We start from the raw sequence: 21,711 nt of genomic DNA, 5'->3' as shown, positions 1-21,711 counted from the left end.
AAAATCATTAGGAGGACCCAGAATGACTCGAATGTCCCAGCCATACATTGAATGGTGTTAGGAGCAAATCAGAGTCTTAGAATTGCCGTGGACCTGCTGTTAGTACACTCTGGAGAGGCTCTTTAACCTACAGTCGTTCAATACTTTGTCTAGGGGTCAGTCTTTAACTAAAAGTGCTGCCCACATAATCCTTCTGTAGATGCCTTTTTAGAGGTAGAGGTGGAGAAAGCGTGCATTGCATGTATATACAGTGATACATGTTCTGGCATATTCTCCTGTACAATATATTTTAAATCTATACCTACCCAGATGTGGATGACTGATATCTTGAATGATATCTTCAACATTAAAATAAATCTGTTATTTAAACATTATACACCTGCTGCGAGTAATAAAAGGGATCCTATAGTGCCAGGAAAACAAACCCTGCACTATAGGCTCCTGAAGGGGCTAAATACCCTTTCAGCCACTTACCTGAATCGACCATCGATGTCCCTTGGCGTTGGGTCAGGCTCCGCCCATGCTCCTCCCCTGCAGGCTGACGTCCTCCCCATTGGAAAGCATCATTAATTTTTTTCCTATGGGGAAAATCTAACGTTGGAGGTCTGTGAGGACGTCCAGCGTCAGATAACAGACCAAAAGTCGTTTTGGATTCCGGAAGCCCTTTAGTGGCTGTCTGAGAGTCACAGAGGGCGGACTTAGAGTAGCAATGTAAACATTGCAGTTCTCTGGAACTGCAGTGTTTTACATTGCAGCACTATGTGCAAAAAGGTCACAGCACCCAGACTACTTCAATTAGCTGACGTGGTCTGGTTGCCTACAGTGTCCCTTTAAGTGGCACCGCGAAAGTGCATGCCCTAACTGGATAGCCTTAGGACTTGATAATTCAGGGGACTCACTGATAGCGTTGGTACGACTTGACAGAAGACACTGGGCCTTGACACTCAGAGAACACCCCACAATGGAATCCACTTTATGAATGTGGAGTACTCTCCTTTTTAAAATAGATCTCACAACAATCACGGGCCCAATGCTTCTGATAACACAAACCCTTAGGCACTGGAGGTCTGTCCCCGTGGAGGGTGGATAGAGGCGGGTGAGGGAAACCATTGCTACTGAGAGACGTTTGCCAAGTAGATTACCTAAAATTGATAGAATCCCTTTTGGAGGGGAGAGAGAGCCCATCTTATTAGAACCGTTCAGATATCTTAAGTTACAACACTACTATACGGCCCTGACCCTAACACACAACTTACATAGTGAACTCACAGGCTTCGAGCTGTCGTGCCAGGCAGGTGAACACTTAGAGGCATCTCGACTCCTACAAACGTCTCTTGGATGTGGTTTCCATGGCTAGAACATTCAAGAACATTTCTCAGTAGTGTCTTTAAATGTTGTGAGAGTCTCCATTGTGTGTATTATTTCCACACCAGCCTGCCACTGCTGTAGGATGGGTATTACTTGCTGCTTCAAAAAAAAAAAATTAGGATTAGGGCTTTCACTGCTTTGAGTAAATGTCTGGTAATACATTGGATTTAAAGGGCACTACTGAGAAGTGTTCTCGTTTGTGGCTTCCATGGCTAGAATATATGACACACCAAAGTAAAGCAGGGGACCAGGATACACAGGCAGTGTCAATCACATATCACATGCTAAGATTCTAAAGCAGTAGAACCAATGGACGATCTCTGATTAGTCATGCAAGAGGCTAGGTGGGAAACTCCCTTATATACACTCTCAAATTCTTTTATATAACCCTCTCTTCCCCACTTTTTTGTTTCGCTCTCTACACTTCTCACTCCTATTCTCCCTCCTTACCAAACACCCTCTTCATTACAATCACATATTCCTTCAGGTAAACAGATATCAGCCTAGAGCAGACTTCTTATAGAAACTGAGAGTTTTCCTTTTACACAGTGGAAAGAACACTACCAGCCTGTGACTGCATATTAAGCAATCTAAATCATGATTTCCAACTATGTGTACCCCTACTTTCCAATTTGAACCTAGGTCATTATATACAGTCATAAAAAATCGTGATACATTTTGTCCCAAAAAAAAAGGGAAATCCCTAGAACTACACATATTGCGTTCCACCTCGCGATCCCAAATTCAGCGAAAGTACGAAGCTATTGCCTTACGCGCCTTTTGTAAATGAAGATTCATTTCCTCAGAGGTATAAAATATGTAGATTATATATATTTTTTTTTTATTTTACGTTTTATTTAATATAGCCTATAAGGAGTGGCAACCTGTAGTGAAGAAAATGTTTTGCATTTGTTTACACAGACTTTCATATGTTTACATAGAAATCAATATGACCTAAAGCGGGCATGTCAAACGTTCCTGTATATATTGAGTGATGTACAATAGTGATAGAGAGCACAGCTGGGTTACAGCTTTGTTTTCTTTCTTGTCTACCTCTGCGTTTCACGACCTATGGTGTGTGTGTGTGTGTGTGTGTGTGTATATAATAAATATATCCCAGGGGGCACTTCAATACCTTTTTCATTTAACAAACTAATGGATTTTTTTTTTCTTCCCATTTTATTAAATTAATGATTTTATTTTATACTGATTTACGTTCATGTTGAATGTCAATTAGAATAAAAAAAAAAAAAAAAAGAATTAACTGTCCAGCCCTATTGGGGACAATAGTTGCTGCAAAGCTCATTGGAGTTAATGGAAAGGATGTATTTGTGGTAAAAATGTTGCCTAAGGACCAAAAATGGCATTTCATCGTATCAGTCAGCAGTTATAAAATGCTGAGTTGGCATTTGTGATATTCTGCAGAAAGAGAATTATTAAAAAATGGTCACCTTTACTGCTTCTTTAGTGAGTTAACTCCCCATTGCCTCATTTTGCTAGAAATCATTGATAAAACAATACAGTCCCTACTTCTAATTTCTAACTGTGTTGACATTTCATTAACATTCTGCCTTAGCTTTTATCTGTTTTTTCATGAAGGATCACTCTATAAACATGGAAAAGTGACGTTGCTGCTTTAATTTTCTTCAGGATTTATTAGTAAGGAGTGTGTGAAGGATATCAAAGGAAGGCAGCAACAGGGTCATGTTTGTCATTGAGGGTAATGTAAAATGATATATACCCAGAAAACAAATAAACAAGACGTAAATAATCTTAGGCTGATGGTAAGATGCACAGAATGAGTCAAGTAATTATTTTATGGTAAAGGTAGAGATAAAAAAACAGTTTGCGCCAATGTTGGTGTAGAGATGTTAAACAACACTAATAATAAAAAGTAGTAAAACAGTATTTACAAAATAGTCCCAAATTCGATTAATAGCAGAATTCACAAGAAAAATAAAAGTAGCAAGAAATCCAATCGTGTAAATCAATAAAACAGCTAAAGGGTAAATTAAAAGAAGATAAAAATACACTCACTAACAGAGAGCTTCCAATTCAGCTCTTAGTCAAAGCATGCAGCAGTATAATCCCCGCTCACGGATATTCCTTTTGTTGAGCATTCTTCGTATTTATTCATTATACATATAGTAAAAATAGAAATACAAAAAATAGTGCTCTCTAAAGTGGAAATATGGCTTAAAAATGTCAATGAAATGCACTTACATTTAAAGGAGCATATACATGCTCGGTGGTAACAGCGTGGATGGTGCAATTCCCACCTGGGATATGTAAAGACTAGTGGATAAGGTGTAGTAATGCCAGCTCTTTTTTTTTTTTTCAGGATGATTTAGGATAAAATAAAATTAAAAGCAGGACTAAAATAAAATATGAAATTAATAAATAAAAATAAATTGAATGGTAAACATTTTTTTTTTTAATTCTTTATTTTTGGTTTCAAACCACATACAAGAAATATCATAATTAAAATAGCAGTGTTTAAATGCAAGGTCATACTTAGATAGCAAGTACAGTTTGCAGTTCTAACTTACAGCTAAACTCATGCTGTGTGATGAAGTTTTTTTAATTTTCTAATGGTAAGGAGTGCATTCATCGCTTATAATTAAGTGCATCCTTGTTAACATTATCGTCATTGGTCACCATTAATACTACATAATACAAGGTAAATTGAAATTACCTAGAGTGAAACGGGGGGTGCTTGGTCATAACATTAATTATTAAGTCATAATATTTCTACACCTATAGGATGCTAGCTCAAATTTTGTTACACATAGGGGTATTAGTCAGTTGTTTAAACCAGTCAGGCTGAGGGTTATAGGTGCTATTGTTTATTATTGTTTGTGTTCTCCCGTGGTGGTTTCCTGCACTCTCAGCTAGCTTCGAGGACTACCGCCTTCTCTCTGTCACTCTAAAATTGGACTTTTAGGTCTTGTGGTGCAGCGGCTGGGGCCTTAGGTGGTTTGGGTATACGGAATAGTCTCTCCGGCCTCACAGCTTTGCCTTGTCTCTGGCCTAGGAGTGCAGCTATCAGGCGTTGTAAAAAAGTGCTGGAATGTCCTCGCTTATGCCGTGTATTTTCACATTCTTTCTATGTCTTGGGTCCTCCAGCGCAGCAAAGCGATGGTCGTAGGACTCGTTATGTTTCTGTAAGCCGATTATCGCCTGCTGTAGGGAGGCAATTTATTGTTTGTGTTCTCCCGTGGTGGTTTCCTGCACTCTCAGCTTGCCCAACAGGCCTTTGATGTGCGGATCACTGCCAGATCCAACAGTATGTTGGTTTGAAGTTCCGCCAGGAGTGACTTGAGCACCTTGGTGGTAACTGGTGCGGTGTCCGAGCCTCGCGGCACCAGGTCTGGCGGCTTAAATATTGGTGGGGCATCCATATCCTCCTCGGGGGAGATCTCGTCGGAGAACTCCGTGTAGGCCTCGGGATACGCGGCCATTTTGAGTCCTGCTGTGCTGTTTGCTTGGTGCAGGAGGTCTCCAATGTGTAGGCCTGGACACGTTTTGTCCAGTTTACATTTTTTGTTTTTTCAGCCCGTATCGGTGTTAGTGTACCAGGTAAGTCCTCTGGGATAACAAATTTGAAGTTTTGGGCTCTCCAGTGGGTAACAAGAAAACCAATTACTCGAGCTCTCATGCAATGTGGCTACTCAGCTCAGTTGCTTGGCTCCGCCCCCTAATTACCAAATAAGCAATTAAAGATATAGTACAATCTCAAATCACAACGCGTTTTACCTCTTGTCCTGTCTTAAGTGACAGCAATTACTTTATAGTGTTAGGAGACAATAATCAAGGTGAGGGCAGAGCCAGGCATATCAAGATTACTCAATGTGTAAAAATGTATTGGACATTTAGTGCTGCCAATTTTTGTTGTCGGCCAATAAATTCATTGCACAATAATAATAATGTAGAAAAGTAATGCACAATTATCTCAAATATTGAATTTTCTAATTGGTATATATAAGGGTCTGCTTGCTGTTGGTCTCAGTAGAAAAAGTTCTTTCATTAAAAAAAAAAAAAAACCCTATGCAAAACAAGAAGCAATTACATAGTGTAACACTGACCATTTCCCTCCTGTGAGAAGGTATTTTTCTTGATGTTGTAGAAAAATGTCCATTACTCTGCAATGTGCATCTATCTCGGGGTGATCTTTCCCTATTTGCCATTGACCGTAAAATAACTTAAGGTTTACCAGTAAAAGAATGTCAGTTAATTATAAAACCCACATAAAAGCACTTTAACACGGCCTAAAAGGTAGTGTCTCCATTTTTCCAGCTCAGGATGTGGAGTTTTGTCGGATGTTTAAGCACTTCTGACTCTGTCCTTTTTGTGCACTTCACATGTTGCTTGGTTTCCTTACATTTGCGTGATTGGGTATTGTTCCAGCATATTCCTATGTTTGTTGTCTTAGGATTTCTCCTAGTCGTATGTAAATAGTTATATTTTCAAGTTCCAACGCAACTCCTAGCAATATCTGTAAACAATGCAAGGGGAAATAAAGGAATTTTGCTAGCAGATACACATATTTGTGTCTGTCTATATAAATACCATTTTGGTTAGCTTTTATTTATTTATTTTGTTTTTGTATTTTGTTTAATGACTAACTCTATTCTCGAGTCACATACTTTCAAGAGATGTGGGTGATGCCGTTTCTTACCCTTAACAATTGTTCATTTTTGTGTCTGCACTGGAGCCGTTGCAGTCTGCCCGTAGTAATCTCCTTCTATCCATTATATCCATTAAATAATTTTTGGCAAAAGACAGCTTTTCAAATGTGTATACAGAGCTAACCGGACAAAGAGGACCTAAAACAACAATTCCATCTGCCCTCTTTGAATTTTTATCCTAAATTCCTTACAAAATTGTCTTGTTTTTTTTGTTTTTTTTTCAAAAATGAGTGCAATTAATTCTCTAAAATATAATTCTGTGCTTTTTCGACCTGTTTGGATTTTCTGCCCAGGGATGCAGAGGACAGCAGCTATTCAATTACTAGCTGCACCTTACTTGGCTACTTATCAACATCTCTCATGTATTAAGGCTTTTCTTTCCCTCTCTTAACTTCTTTGCCCTTGTCTGCAACATGTAAAGAGGCGATGTCTGAGATGAAAGAAATAGGATGTAATCAAAACATGAATGTGTTTGCAGCAGTGCAGTTACTAATTTTTTATTGCGTTGTGTTCAATTGTTATGTTTAGAAGCAGGGGAAGAATAAAGGTTATGGCCTTTCAGAGGCTTACAGAGAATGAATACTGATTTCTTTCTTTCTTCTTGTGCCGGGAATCCTACACATAATAGCTGCTAACCACCAACTGTAGATGTGCCAAGAAAAGGGTTATTGTTTTGCTCGATAGTTTTCTGTAGCACTCTGTTTCAAGGCACCAATTTCAAGTGACTAAATACTATAGAACGACCGTAGTGCAGGATCAGTAGCTGAAATCAAACTGGTTAGATTACCAGAACAAGTTGGCCGAGGGCAGATAATATAGGAGAGAGAGAGGGGAATAAGAGCAGTGAATAGAATTACTTACTGAATATAACATGTTATTCATCCCAAAGGGATTTTCATTGGGGGTTTTTCATAACTGCTTTGAACAACAATCTTCGTAGCACTTTGAACCTAGCACAAAATAATAGCAGTCTTCTTTGCAGTCGATCCGAGACCTACACACTTACGTTGAAATACATAGCAGAATAATATAAACTCAGCTTTGAGATAAAATACATTGCTCCCTAATTTTTCCTTGATAAAAGTTAGTGATTGCCAGTACAATTGAGCGATTTGCAGCCTGTGTTTTTACAAAACCCTGTGGTTCTTCAGGAGCAGACAAGAAACATCTAGTTATAGCATGGAAGCATTATTTTACACTTTTATTGAAAATATCTCTATATGTTACAGTCATTAAACCATAGTCTTGTATGTTTTTTTTAGTAGATTTTCGAGGTGCCCCGCAGTAATTTGTTTATATTGTATGTGAATAAAAGTGGGATGAAGTCTCAGAAACAAGGTTGAGAATAATTACCTATACAAAATATGCAATGTCTTCCTGCCAAATCTCTCTTTGATTTTCTTGGCATACAGCCACTTCATAAGCAATAATTCAACCTGATGAGAATGGTTCTAGGCCAAGAGATTTACTAACTGTGCTCAGTGTTTCATTTTTGCTTTATTGTAGTATGCTTATATGTTTTTTTTTTTTTTTTATGTCTACTCGATAACAACACATTTTAACGCTATTGTTGTTTTTTTTATGTTTTCATTTAATTGGTTCTCAAATATTATGTATCAGGGAACCTCATATATTTATCAGTAAAATATATAAACATAGAATTTGACAGCAGGGAAGTGTTTGACCCATTTAGTTGGTACAGGTTTATTGAGAGAATGGCAAAAAGTAACGAGATAATGCAAAGACTTTGCAACCCATACGCAGTTCGCTGAAATAAAAATGCATATTCAGAGTCAGATTTCCCGTAGAACAGGTTGTCTAAATGTTTCTTCTGGACTAGAGTAGCTATAAAATTGAAATCAGCAGAGTCAAAGCTGCCAAGAAGTCCTGTGGGGAGGTCCTGACCTCTGAATGGATAATTAATGTTTTGGGCAGAGGAACTGGAAAAAGAGTTGGATAATATGCTTTTCTCAAAATGTACTTTGTCCACAGAGAACTCTTTAATTAAAATGCATATTGAAAGGGACAGACATCCCTAAGATCAAGTTATCCAAGACTTTCTTCTGGACTGGGCAGATAAAAAAACAAAATCAGCACAGCCCCAGTGCCAAGAGATCCTGGGGGTTCCTCTGGCTAATTAACTGCAATGTTTTCGATAGAGAAATAGGAAAAGGAGATTGGTCTTTTGAGTCTAAAATGATACCCTTGAATTTGACTTGGAGTTGTTTACCTTTCCATCACCTGCCCCCATGTGTCATTACCCAAGGTTTGTGCAACCATTAGTTTTGAATGGTATTAGCAAGTGCAACTGATCCCCTATGCTCCAGCTGAGTATATCCGCTGTAGTTCTCCCAAATCCCCAGTGAAGCAGTGATTATAGCTCCCAATTCCCCAATCATCAGCCTAGACTTGATGAAGGATATAAACAAGTGTGTTTAATCATGGCCAAATGGCCCACTTATATACAAAACAAGGATGCAGTAAAACACGCCCAGAACACTCCCACAAAATGTCCACAACTTTCTGTGTCAGAGTGACTCTGCATAAAATCTCAAAATACATACAAAACAAATAGGAATCCCCACAAATTATATATTGTTACATATCCCTGATATGCAGATCCCTGCAGTCTAGGGGAAATGCCACCGTGTGGAAGTTCTGACCGGCCGCACACATGGTCCTATAAAACCAGTTCCAGGGCGTTTGGTGCTTTTGCCGGTCAACTTTCGGGAGCTCTTGCGGCCGCGATATGTGATGCTCCGGCTGGTTCTTAGGTAGCGTTTTGTTCCCTTTATTCTCAGGCACCTTCCCTCCAAAAAGTGCTCGCCTGGCAGATTTCAAAGTGGTTTAAAACCAAGTTGTCCAGGAACTGCACGGTCACCTCCTGCCGAAAACAGTTCCATAACATTCGTGGCTAAGTCCCGCTGAGGTGAGCGGGAACCCACAAAGTCCTCATGCCGAAATTAGTTCCATAGCAGTTGCGGCTAAGTACCGCTGGGACTATTCGTGGGTTGGTTCCTGCGAACGGCCACCAGAGAGCTAGCATTCGATTCCATTCGCATGAAGGGAAAGTGCCGATCCAGGTACACCCAGGGCAAGCCACTAATGGCGGTTGGGGAGATTTAACTTTCGGACAGGGTCTTGGAATATGGTCCATAGTCCTGGGGCAGGAGGCTAGCTAGCAGGCTCCTATAGGAGCTCCTGGCAAACGTCCAGGGTAAGGAGCGTTTGTCACAACAAGCTTCTCTAGAAACCTCTTACAACAAAACTACATACAGATTACAATAGATAAATGGGCACCAACCAGTCACATAAGGACTGCAAAGCTACCGATAATGAAGAGGCATGGCCAGGAGTAATTGTAGCAAGTATGTCCGGGTAGTCAGCAGAAAAACTAGACCAGGAACTTGGGGACTTCTCAGCATTGCAGATATTCCTCTTCTTTTTTTGTACAACTTTATCGATAAAACAGTGTTGTGTCCTGTAATGTTAAGACAGATGAAAGACAAGATCCCAGCACAGACTGAGTCAAGGGCAGCCGAAAACAAAAGGATAAGGTCAACCGTAATCTGTAGTGGAAAACTTGGCATCTCAGCGCAATGCTGAAACCTGTTCAGATTCAGGAGCTAGAAGGGCAAACGCATTTCCTTTCGTTGATGAAAATTTGACTTTAAATAACACTTCATAGACCAAATTTAATTTGACAAGAAAATCATGACCTGTTTCATAGTTTGCTTTTTAATTGAAATTGTGATTGAATTTCATTATAGTGTTTAAAAAAAGGTTATTAACAAGCAAAGTGCAGCGAACCATTGAAAGCTTTACCACTGTCAGCAAGTGTTTTGTTCTGTTTTTTTTTAATGCTTTCTTTTCTCTGATATCCGTATATATAATTATCCTATGAATTGGGGTGAAACAGCTTTTCAGATTAAAATCTGTCATACATATGCAGAGATTTTGAGAGATGTAGAAAAAAAAAAAAAGCATTAATAGAAATCGGACTGTTCACAACTGATAAAAATGTATTTATTTTACTACCAGTTACCTGCTTGGGCCTGTGCCTTTGAATCTCACCATTGTCCAGAGTACCGGACTAGCAACTTTAGATTTTACCTGGAATCTCCAATACAGGAGCCAGTATTGTTTGATTACTCCATGCTGGAAAACAGGCTATTGGTGGACGACACCTACAAATCTACAGACCAAGTTTATCGTACCGAGAGATTGCAAGCTGAAAGCAAGGTTTGTTCAAATACTAACATTTTAACCTTTGGTAATTGTAAGGCATTTCGTAATTGTATTACTGTATCGTGATCTGTCTATCTGTCTGTTGTAGCTACTTGCAGTGTGTATTGATTTTGCAATTTCTGCAAAGTTTTATTGTGCAATGACTGAAGGTTAAAGGGACACTACAAGCAAATAACCACTACAGCTTAATGTTGTGGTTCTGGTATCTATAGCCTGGCCTTGCAGACTTTTCAATGTAAACGCTGCATGTTCAGAGAAAAACGCTGCAAAAAAGAAAAAGGTGAGTAAAATCACTTTTTCACTCCACCCTAAGGGGGTCTGGAGACATTAACAGCCACTCCAGGACTATAGTGTTAGGAATACATCATTGTATTCCTAACACTGTAGTGTTCCTTCATAGTGAACCTGTCTAGTGCACCTGTTTTGAACTGTAAAGATCATCTTACTTTAAAAGAGTTACTCTAAAACTTGCTTTTAAATATTACATTTTTATGGATGTGGGCCCTATTGGGCACTTTTTGTTTTATGTTTTTGTTTTTTTAAACTATCAATAAAAACATTTAAAACATTCCTGGCTGTTAGCGCCAGGCCAAGTCTTCCATGATCGTATCCCCGTCTTCTTCTTCGTCACTCTGCATTATCCTCTTCGTGTATGTGGCCCAATGAATGTAACCAATGTTCGCGTTTAAAAGCGGCAAGATTAACTAAGTGACAGTAACTAAGTGACAGCTCATCTTATGGCTACAGCCTACCTTCCTCTCAGTCACGAAAGAAAGAGGGAAAGGCTGTATAGATTGATACCACCATAACCACTTTGAGATGCCGAAATGGTCAGAGTGGTTAGAGTTACTCTTCAAGTTCTTGCATTTGCTGCAAATCCCAAGGTTTTAAGCATATGCCATCCACTTAGCCCAGACCAAGAAGTAAGTTGGATTAAGTGATTGGACAGCCATAGACCATTTGAGTTGGGGAAGGCTGCAGACAAGAGAGCTACAACACTTTCAAACTGTTTTTAGATATACAGAAAAAAGGCAGCAACAAGTGCATACATGTTTTCATTGGGGTCATGTCTATTAAATGTATTATTATTTTTTTTATTTGGGCAGTGGAGTATCACTTTAAACTGCTCCAAGTGAAAATATCTGACATGTGGCTTTCTTTTTCTCAGGATGGCAACTTGGTGCCCATCACACTGTTTTATAAGTCATCTAATGAAGAATTCAGACACAAACCTCTTTTGATTCATGTCTATGGTGCTTATGGAATGGATTTAAACATGAGTTTCAAAGCCGAAAAACGAATGCTGGTTGAAGATGGTTGGTTACTGGCCTATTGCCACGTTAGGTATATCTGGGATATCTATGTGAAATTCAAATCAGTCCCACAATGATGAAAAAAAAACACGTTTTGTGTGTGTCTGTGTGTGTGTGTGTGTGTGTGTGTCTCAATTTGAATGTGCGTAAGGCTGTTATGCAAACACCTCACTGTTAAACCGTTTTTGACTTAACAGCTTATCCCCTCCATATTGCTTTTGCTAATGAAAACAATAGGTGATGTTGATTGGCCAAGAGTGTCAGCTGATCACTTTCAGCCTATCTCTACCCCCAATTACTGGTATGAATTGATATGGCTAAGGAAATGTCTCTCCCTTAAGCATACCTCAAGTATGGACAGGGCTCTAAGCAGTTTGGGATGATCAACCATTGTTAAACTGTTCACAAATTGAGGCAAAGCACCAAAGGACACTATGACCAATTCAATTAGTTGTAATGGTTAAAGCTCCTACTGTGTCCCTTTAATAGTAGAATTTAACTCAATCCAAATTACACAATCTGCCATTTATTTGTTGTGATTATGATGTCCCATACTACACAGTGAGAAGAGTCATGCTGCGCTTTAATATTTATTTTTATATATATAATAAAAATTAAAGGATGAGGACACTCACTTTTATCCTGTTTCTTCGTAGAAAGATCATCTCCAAATGGAATGTATTGCCTTGGTGCACCATGCTGGAACCCAATATATAACCAGATATTTAAACAAGAAAGTGGGCACTCATAGGTCTTAGTTAATTGAAAAAAATATATAGTTTTTTTTTTTTATTCGTGTAGTCTCAACGTTTCAGACCTGCTTTTCGATCCTTTCTCAAGACTTGAGAAAGGATCAAAAAGCAGGTCCGAAACGTTGACACTACATGAATAAAAAAAAAACCTTAACAGTAAATGTAAAAATTCATGTAGTATAAAATATGTGTGTATGTATACACTTACAATAGTAAAGTAATGCTATCTCGGGATTTTGAAGAAGTCAATATACCACTCAACCTTTATCCTTGTGTTTAATATGATGTATTTTAATGGGATTGTTTTCCCATAATCGGCACTTTATTGTTCTGTATCTATGTGTCTAAATAGAGATGTCTCTCTGTAGATATTGATAGAACATACACAAATGCGAGATAAAGAAATATTATGCTTTATTTAAAAAAGAAAAGCTCTTCTCGCACCATAATGCAAACTGTGTATTGAGATTTAGTTATTTCTGCACTTTGCCCTGGGCAGGCTGGACTTGTTAATGAAACACAATAATTTATTTTTGACTTTAGAAATCTGCCCTTTATGCAATTTATCCAATTGTTCTTTATGTTGCAGAGGTGGCGGTGAGTTAGGGCGCAGCTGGCATAAAGAGGGCATTCTGGATAAAAAGCAGAATGGGCTTGAGGACCTCCGTGCTTGTATTACACGTCTCCATGAAGGAGGTTTCTCTCAGTCTCGGTACACCGCAATAGAAGCATCCAGTGGGGGAGGAGCTCTGGCTGGGGCTCTGTATAACTCCAATCCAGAACTTTTTAATGCAATGGTTCTAGAGGTAAAACACCTAATCACACAGAATACATTTAGGGATCTGCAATAGATGTAATCACATTTAAGAAGTAAATACAGTGGTCCTCATTTTACGACCTACCAGGTTTACAACGGCTCGCACTTACGACCAGCTCTCTATTGTGTGGGTAAGTGTGAGCCGTTGTCTGGATTAAAGGGATTCCTTGCTCTGCTGCGTTCGACTATGTTGGGGAAAATTTCCCCGAACATAGACAAGCGAACCAGAGCAGGGAATCCCTCAACTCCTCACTTACTGACCAATTATTTCTACAACCAGGTTGTAAGAACGGAACCCGGTCGGTAAGTGAGAAGTACCTGTAGTGCATACATGTGTATTGTCTCTTTCTTTTGTTTAAACATGCATTTTGTAATATTTTCTAATGAAATTAGAAAAAAGTAATGCCAAGCAATCTTCGTTCTTTGCATCAGAAAATTATTTTCTAGTTCTATTTAGTTTTGTTTTTTCTTAGTTCCATATCCTCATTACTGTCTAAACATAAATGTATTTGCTTCAGGTACTGCAGGCAGTCTAAAAAAATAATAATAATTAGCACCCACTGCATAAACCCTCTTCTTTTATCTTACAACACCCAAGGTGTAATGTTAGTGTTATCTGACCGTTCGGTATAAACATGGAAAGGTATAAACAGGAAGAAAAGCCCATAAGATAAAATATATACTAACGGCAATGGTTTAAAAATAATCAGTGCAAACAAAACTACAACTGGGTAATTACTATGGTGAGAATTGTTTAGAATAAAAGTGAATTTCAAATTTTACGCAAAGATAGCTAAACTGGAAGGTTGTTTCTAATTCGGCTATTTTGGCCTTAGAGGGACACACTAGTGACCAGAACCACTACAGATTAATGAAGCAGTTCTGGTGTCTTGAGCCAGTCCTTGCAATATTAGCACTGTAACCACTAGCTTTTCAGAGAAATGGCAGTGTTTACATTGCTGGCTAGTTACACCTCTAGTCACAGTCACTCAGACTGCCACTAGAGGTGCTTCCTGTGTCAGTGCTGCTAAATTCCAGTGCGCCCGGATAGAGGTGCTGAATGTTCCTCATAGAGGTGCATTGATTCAATGTATCTCTGTGAGGAGATGCCGAGTTGTGTAGCACATTGTTTTGTCACGTATGTGCAATAGACTCCCAGTTCTTTTTGATTGGTTTAGATCAGACCTGCACAACTTGGCAGTAGGAAGGGGCCAAAACTAAAATAGGTTAAACTTCTTTGGGTCGCAGATAGGCTTTTAGCGCCTCACTTTCCAAATAAAGGTATACATTCGCATAAAAAATTAAGATACACACACTGACAGACGTACAAATGGACAGACGTACAGATACACAGACAAATGGACAGACATACAGATACCACACATGGACAGACATACAGATACAGTACACACACTGACAGACATAGAAATACACACACGGACACACACTTGCATACATACACACCCACACACAGATTCATACATAATGACAAGAAGACAGACACACACACACACACACACACATACAGATACACACTGACAGACCTACAGATACACACTGACAGACCTACAGATACATACTGACAGATCTACAGATACATACTGACAGACCTATAGATACACATAATGACAGACCTATAGATACACATAATGACAGACCTATAGATACACATAATGACAGACCTATAGATACACATACTGACAGACCTACAGATACACATACTGACAGACATACAGATACACACCACACATGAACAGATCTACAGATACACACAGACTGACAACCCTACGGATACACACCGATTGAAAGACATACAGATACACACTCACAGACATACAGACAAACATACAGATTTATGCATACTGACAGACAGACATACATACATATACACATTTAGTAAAAAAGGATTTCTAGCGCTTCCTATAAGGTTAGTAGGCAGCTAGGACAATCCAAGCCAGAGTCTCTTCTTTCTGGTAGTAGGTAAGATGCAAGATGAAGAAAGAGGGTCGCAGCACCTTGTGAGTGTCTTCTGATCCAGATGGTGCTCAGTGCATGTAAAAAGCAGAAGACACAATATAGTGTAGTAGGTACTTATACTTGAAGAAAATAAGGGCATTTCTATGTTGCCTGTGGAGTATCTATAACAGAGTATGTTGGGTCTTTATTAGTTAAATATAACAGCTATGGTACATACATAATATTCTGTTTTGCAGGCTCCATTTCTGGATATACTGAACACAATGATGAACACATCATTACCACTGACAATCGAAGAACAGGAAGAATGGGGTGATCCAGTGTCTGACCACAAATACAGAGAGTATATAAGAACGTACTGCCCTTACCAGAATATTAAGCCACAGGTAGAAAGATGTGATACTTTCTGGAAAATTAAATTCAAATTCGAATGAAAGAAAGAAAGAATGTAGTTCCAATTACAAATACAGGTGGTCTTCGTTTTGCGACCTACCTGTTTCACGACGGCTCGCACTTATGACCAGTTCTCTCGTTGGGCGGTAAGTGTGAGCCGTCATGGTAATTTCAGGGATTCCCTGGTCTGCTGCATTCGTCTATGATTTGGGACCTTTCCCTGAACATAGACGAATGCAACAGAGCAGGGAATCCCTCTAATTTATGGAAATTTCCCCGAGCATAGATTAGAGGGATTCCCTCTCTTGTGCGTTCGTCTATGCTCAAGAAAATGTCCCTGAACATATACAAGCGCACCAGAGCAGGGAATCTCTTAACTCCTCACTTACCGACCAATTTGTTCTACGACCGGGTCATAGGAACGGAACCCGGTCGGTAAGTGAGGAGTTCCTCTATGAACGTGTGAATACTTAAAGTACAATATAAGCACCAAAACAAACGTTTAGCTTACTGGAGTGGCCTGGATACCCCTGCAGTCTAACTACTCAATTCTCTGTCATTTAAGAGGTAAATCACTTTGTTTCTGTGCTTCCCTAGCCATATAAAAGGGGTGAGGGGTGCTCAGAAACAAAGCGCTCCCACCCGGTCTCCCGGCTAAAGACTTCAGAAACATTGAGAACACGGGCATACAGAGGTATCATCAGCTTTACCACGCGGGCACACTCCGATCCTTTGACTACCTAAAAACGTTAGCCCCTTTAAACACGAAAGACTATTTTAGGTATATCCAACTTAGGGATTTCGCCAGAAAACCACACATTCACATAGCAGCTATGGCCAGACCGACTTTTTATGAAACACTGTGCGCAAGGGAAGCACCACGGGCCGGCCTCATAACGCTCCCTTTTAGTATAAAATGCACAGCATGACTTGATCACTAAAGACATGGAAAATGTGAAGAAAGGCATGTACCATATAGCTACTATATGGACACCCGCTCCACTGAGGAGCATGACCACCTCTTGAAACTTGTGACATCCGTAATGTATCAGGCACTTCTTATGTTTAGATTTATGTTTTTATGAACTACAAAACTGTGACATAGTCTAGAATGTACTTGCTGTATAAGTCAAGCAAAATGTTACTATGCCAATTTTGGCTTCTGCGTAAGCCTTACATACATGAGACAAATATGCTATGAACTATGTCACGGCCTAAATAAAGAATTAAAAAAAAAAAAAGGGGTGAGGGGAGTTTTACTTGTCCACTTAAAAGTATTTTGATTTTAAAAATATATAGTCTTTGTTAGTTCAGGAAGTTTAGTGTTTACTGTTTTTGGTAGCTCCTTTTGTATCTAGAACAATTGTTTCGTTTTGTCTTTCAGAATTACCCTTCAGTACTAATTACAGCATATGAAAATGACCTGCGCGTTCCACTCCTGGGATTAATAAGGTACACGAAGAAGCTTAGGGAAGCAGTTGACAGCTACTGCAATTACACAAATGATCCAGGTATTATTGGTTTAAATGATATCTAGTCTCTTCTCATTTTAGTGATTTAATGCACAATGTTTGTGCCTTTTTCTTTCTGATATTGTATATTATTACTGTTGCTGTAAAGAATTTTACTGTACTTATTTTTTTCTTGTAATAAAGAAATACGCTCATGGAATTTAAATTGTGGTAACTTGGAAGAAGGTCTCCAGCGATATATTTTACAATACAACTTAATGATTATCCATTCATATTTAGTAGAAAATTACCTTTTATCAAGGCATAATACAGTGCAGGCCAGCCAGGCAGCAAATAATGGCTGAACTAGACAACTATTATAGCACTCTATTTAAAGACCCCATGCCCAATTGTAAATGCCACATTTAGGTAACACACGCATATAGTGGGTAAATCACCTCTCCAGATCCTCTGGGATATACGTAGGGTGGACAGAGGAGCAGGTGCAGGGCGAATGCAGCAACAGGCTTGATGTTGTGAATTCTTACCAGTGCAGCTAAAATGGTGCAATAAAGACAAGAGCCTCAAGATAGTAATCCATTAATGGCCAAAAAGCCTGGCAGTACATAGCGGGAAACCTAAAAAAGGTCAGCCCCTCTGTATCCTTCTTGCATGCTTTTTGATCAAGCACTCTTGGGGTAAAAATTCCCTTGACAGGTGACCTTGATTGAAGTAGAACATAATTACTCTTGCAGTACCCCAAGTTCAGCCACCTCTAGAAGAGGAAAAACCATAGCTGAGGGATTTCTCACGGAGGAGCAGGAAGTGGCTCAATGTTTTTTTGGTTTAATTCTACCTTGTCATTTGGGAAAAGGAATATCCTTCAAGCAGCAACCTATTTTGGCCTAGGTGTAAGGTGGCACAACAGATACTTTTCTCCTAAGTAGAAAGTTGTTTCTTCTCGCAGCCACCTGATTAATCAGATCCAGACATCACCAGTACAGACAGCAGATGACTAGTGATATTGCGGCGCCCGTTGCATTTTAGAATGCCACCTGGGGAAACAGGATTCTGTGCAAGCAATCTGCACAGCTCCTCTACTTTCCCACCACTAGGCACCAGGACTGTTTGCCATAAATCCAGCATCCTCTCCACAACCCAGGGCCATCCTATAGGTAAACTGCTGGGTAAAGAGAGGGGTTTTAAATGTATGTAACTGTGTGTAATCATGGGACTGTATGTGTGTAAATATGTGTGTATGTATGTAACTGTATGCATGTGTGTGTGATTACACGTTTACATATGAATGTGAGTGCATGTTTTTGTATGTATGAATGTTACTAGGTGAATGACTAGTTATACATGTATGGGCAGAAAGAGGTAGATAATCTTGACTGGCCTAGGCAGCCACAAAGTTAAATATACAGCTGTCTACAAGTAACAGACCCTGACTCTCCCGAAGTCTTGGACCGTGACCAAATTAAGAAGAAAAAATTTCTTAACCCAGTCTACAATTGTGTTCTCATATTTAAATATAATATGGATAGGACAATCCAGGTCATATGCAAAGACAACACTCTGTTCTTAGAATGAACTTTCATTGTTTCTTTTTATTCTGCATATCTCAGTACTGCTGACTTTGTTTTTTATTTTTTTTTATGCGTTCTCTTTAGGACCATTTGTCCTCACACACAGAATAACTTTAGATTCAGATCTGCCTTGAACATTGGGCAGATTTATTTGCTAAACTTTACACTAATTCATTGCAAATGGAAAAATTGACAAGAAAACAGATCCCGAAATATTCTCTACCGCAGTGATAGTCACAATTTTTTGCCTCAAATTTAACTTGTGAAAATTGGGAGTTTAGCGAATAACCCCTAAACGCTTCCCTCTCTGCACACCCCTCCCCATTGAGTGTGCATTTATGTGATGTTGGCTAGCTGTGTGTAATGTGTGTGTGATGTTCGCTTTCTGTATGTTATGTGTGATGTTTGCTTGTTGTGTGGTTTGTGCAATTTATTTATATCCTGTGTTTTGTCCCCTCCTGCTTATCATTTTGCAGGTCTTTGGGGGTTAAAAAGTCCCTGATGCTCCAGTGTGGGAGCTTGTGGTCTGAACCTCTGGGGGTTGCAGACCATTGTAATCTCTCCCTCACTGTCAGGCACTCACAAAGTCTGAGTGCATGCTTGGAATCCCAGAAGCTGTGCTCTGACTCCTTAGTGAGTACTGAAGGCAATTTACTATGGTCTGCACCCACCAAAGTGTGAAGACCACACGCTTCCTGTACCAGCACTACCTTCCCCCCCATGTCTCTTCTAACAGCTCAGCTACCTGCCCAGCGCCTGGGATTAAATGTCCTCGGTTTTTGGCGGTAGGAGTTCCGCACCCCTATGATTTCATGGATATATTTAGCTTTTAAAAAACTCTAAGCGGAAAAATAATGGCCATTGGCCATCCTATTGTATAGAAAGTATATATAAACATAGATTGAGATTATATATAAGATCCAATCTGATCATCATCAAATCTCCATATTTTATTTGTTTACTCTTCATGATTGCTTTATGGATTTTGTGAACATTCTTTAATTCCTTTATTGTGTTTTCATTCCACATCTAATGGAAAGCTAATCCAACTATTGTATATGTCCCAGCATTTTTGTCTCTTGTTTATGGTAAATATTTGTTTGAAAAGCTGGTGGCTGCAGAGGACCATAAAAGGATGGTAATGCAGAATATTTATTTATTTTCAGTGAATAAAAGGCCCACTATATTGCTTGATGTTCAGCCTGGTGGTAGTCATTGCGACTCATTGTCTTGGGATGAATCACTGCAGAAGGTATGCTAAGGGGTAACATTCACTTTGTATCAGCAATAGTTATCAGTAGGTTAGTAACTGCATGAACTATATTCAACGTAATGGACAATAATGTTTTGAATGTTACTAAGTCATGCACAATGTTACAATTATGATCAAATGATAGGTTGGAGAATCCTAAAAATATATACAAATAGTGAAGTATGGGTGTGCTCCTAGATGTCCCCTGATTTTACCCTCACGGATGGGTAGGAAAGAGGTCCCTCTAGGTCAAGTAGGAGAAACTTTATTTCCTAGTTTAAATACCCTAACCACTACAGTGCACTCTAGTGGTTGTATTGCAAGGAGTCTCTAGGCTCCATCGGAAGGGAGTCTGTCACATTGTTTAGTGTGTAAATGCCTGTTGGCTTTGCATCCTCCATAATGAGCTCTGCCCAGAACAGTAAGTGGTCATATGATCAGTCATCGATCAATCATGATGTATGAATAAATGCATGCCAGGCTGACTGTGACAGCTTGTCTGGCTGGCCCTACTTTTGGCAGTATATGTGCAGAGTGCTCTGGGCATGGGCTTAATGCCCTGATTTTACATAGTACAAACACACCTTCTGAGACCTAATAAAATGTGAGGCTAACTAAAGTGCTAATTAACTGGTGCAAAAGTGTAGATTAGCAGCAGACACTCCATATAAACAGATGTGCTTAAATCAGAAGTGCATCATAATCAGTGTTACAATTTATCAAATCAGGTATAACACCATTGCGGGCCCCTTGGTTCTCTTTTTTGTTTTATTGCTGTAGCATATTTATCTTAAACGGGCATGTTGGGTGTTTACCCCTCTCCCTACAAGCAATATTTACCCAGAGCGTGGGAATAGGCTCTGGTAAATGTGAGTTATCTTTTTGGGGGATTAGAAGATGTATTTTAATTATACAATGCACACTATGTTTATTTTTAGGACATAAAGATTTGTGATACCATTGTATGTAAGTTTGGATTATTTAATATACACTAGTGTATACACTTGACTTGATACAGTTTACCCCGGTTTAGGATGCACTTTAATTATCAGTAAGCACAACACTATGTGAGACATCTTTCGAGACACTTGCACTATACTGATTCTAGACAATCCATGGGATCTATGTCCCTCGGAATCTAGGAACGTTGGGAGGTATGCAGCAGACGTTTACGGGAGCTTCCTTTCATTTGAACTACAACCATAATAAAATGACGGTCAGTGTCTCACAAGAATACTGCTAAGTGATGACATCATGTACATTTGTATTGTAGGAGAAAAAAAGGGAAATTGTGCTGGTTCCAAGCAAAACTCAATTGTTTTTATTAATGCATTTATTTTAGTTTAATTTAGAAACAAAAACAAAAAAGAAACATTAGCAGAACTGTTGTCTCTCATTGACATTGTGATCAATATTTGGGATGAATACCTGGAAGAATGTGTCTTTAGTGTGTACCTGTTTGGATTTTTTTTTATTTTTTTTAGGTGGCAGTACATCTTGCTTTTTTATACAAAGAGCTTAAGATTGATGACAGAAAATTTCTAAAAAGGAAATTTTGAAGTGACTGAGCCGCTTGAACATCTTTGTTTTCCAAAATGGTAAAACACAATCCACAGACATCGACAGGAGTCTCTCAGTCCACTGTAACTTTATTGCCTTATGTAAATGTTACAACACAAACTGCTGTTTTTTGGGGGTTTTTTACTTTATTTTCCAAATGAAGGATTTTATATTTGTCGGTCCATAGTACAGCAGCAAATCCATTGCAGTTGTGTAATTATGTAAATTCCAATTATTTTTAAATAATATAGACTATACTGCAAGTATATTGTGTATATAATTAAAAAAATATGACAATTTGTA

General features: G+C 38.9%; 1 protein-coding gene across 3 annotated transcripts in view; it reads left to right on the top strand.

Moving 5' to 3' along the window:
• Positions 1-21,623, top strand: part of PREPL (prolyl endopeptidase like) — a 49,628-nt gene extending 28,005 nt beyond the window's left edge. For 2 of the 3 annotated variants that reach the window (XM_063443910.1, XM_063443909.1), the window contains exons 8-14: positions 10,098-10,298; positions 11,473-11,648; positions 12,959-13,175; positions 15,400-15,549; positions 16,941-17,067; positions 19,763-19,848; positions 21,333-21,623. In XM_063443910.1, coding sequence (XP_063299980.1) covers positions 10,098-10,298; positions 11,473-11,648; positions 12,959-13,175; positions 15,400-15,549; positions 16,941-17,067; positions 19,763-19,848; positions 21,333-21,407 — 1,032 coding nt within the window. In that variant the 3' untranslated portion in view covers positions 21,408-21,623. Of the gene's footprint in view, positions 1-10,097; positions 10,299-11,472; positions 11,649-12,958; positions 13,176-15,399; positions 15,550-16,940; positions 17,068-19,762; positions 19,849-21,332 lie in introns of those variants that run through there. The other variant, XM_063443911.1, reaches the window with a different exon arrangement.
• Positions 21,624-21,711: the final 88 nt, after the last annotated feature.

This window comes from Pelobates fuscus, chromosome 2, assembly GCF_036172605.1.
Source record: "Pelobates fuscus isolate aPelFus1 chromosome 2, aPelFus1.pri, whole genome shotgun sequence".
NCBI lineage: Eukaryota > Metazoa > Chordata > Amphibia > Anura > Pelobatidae > Pelobates > Pelobates fuscus.
This window is presented reverse-complemented; position numbering and strand designations above follow the sequence as displayed.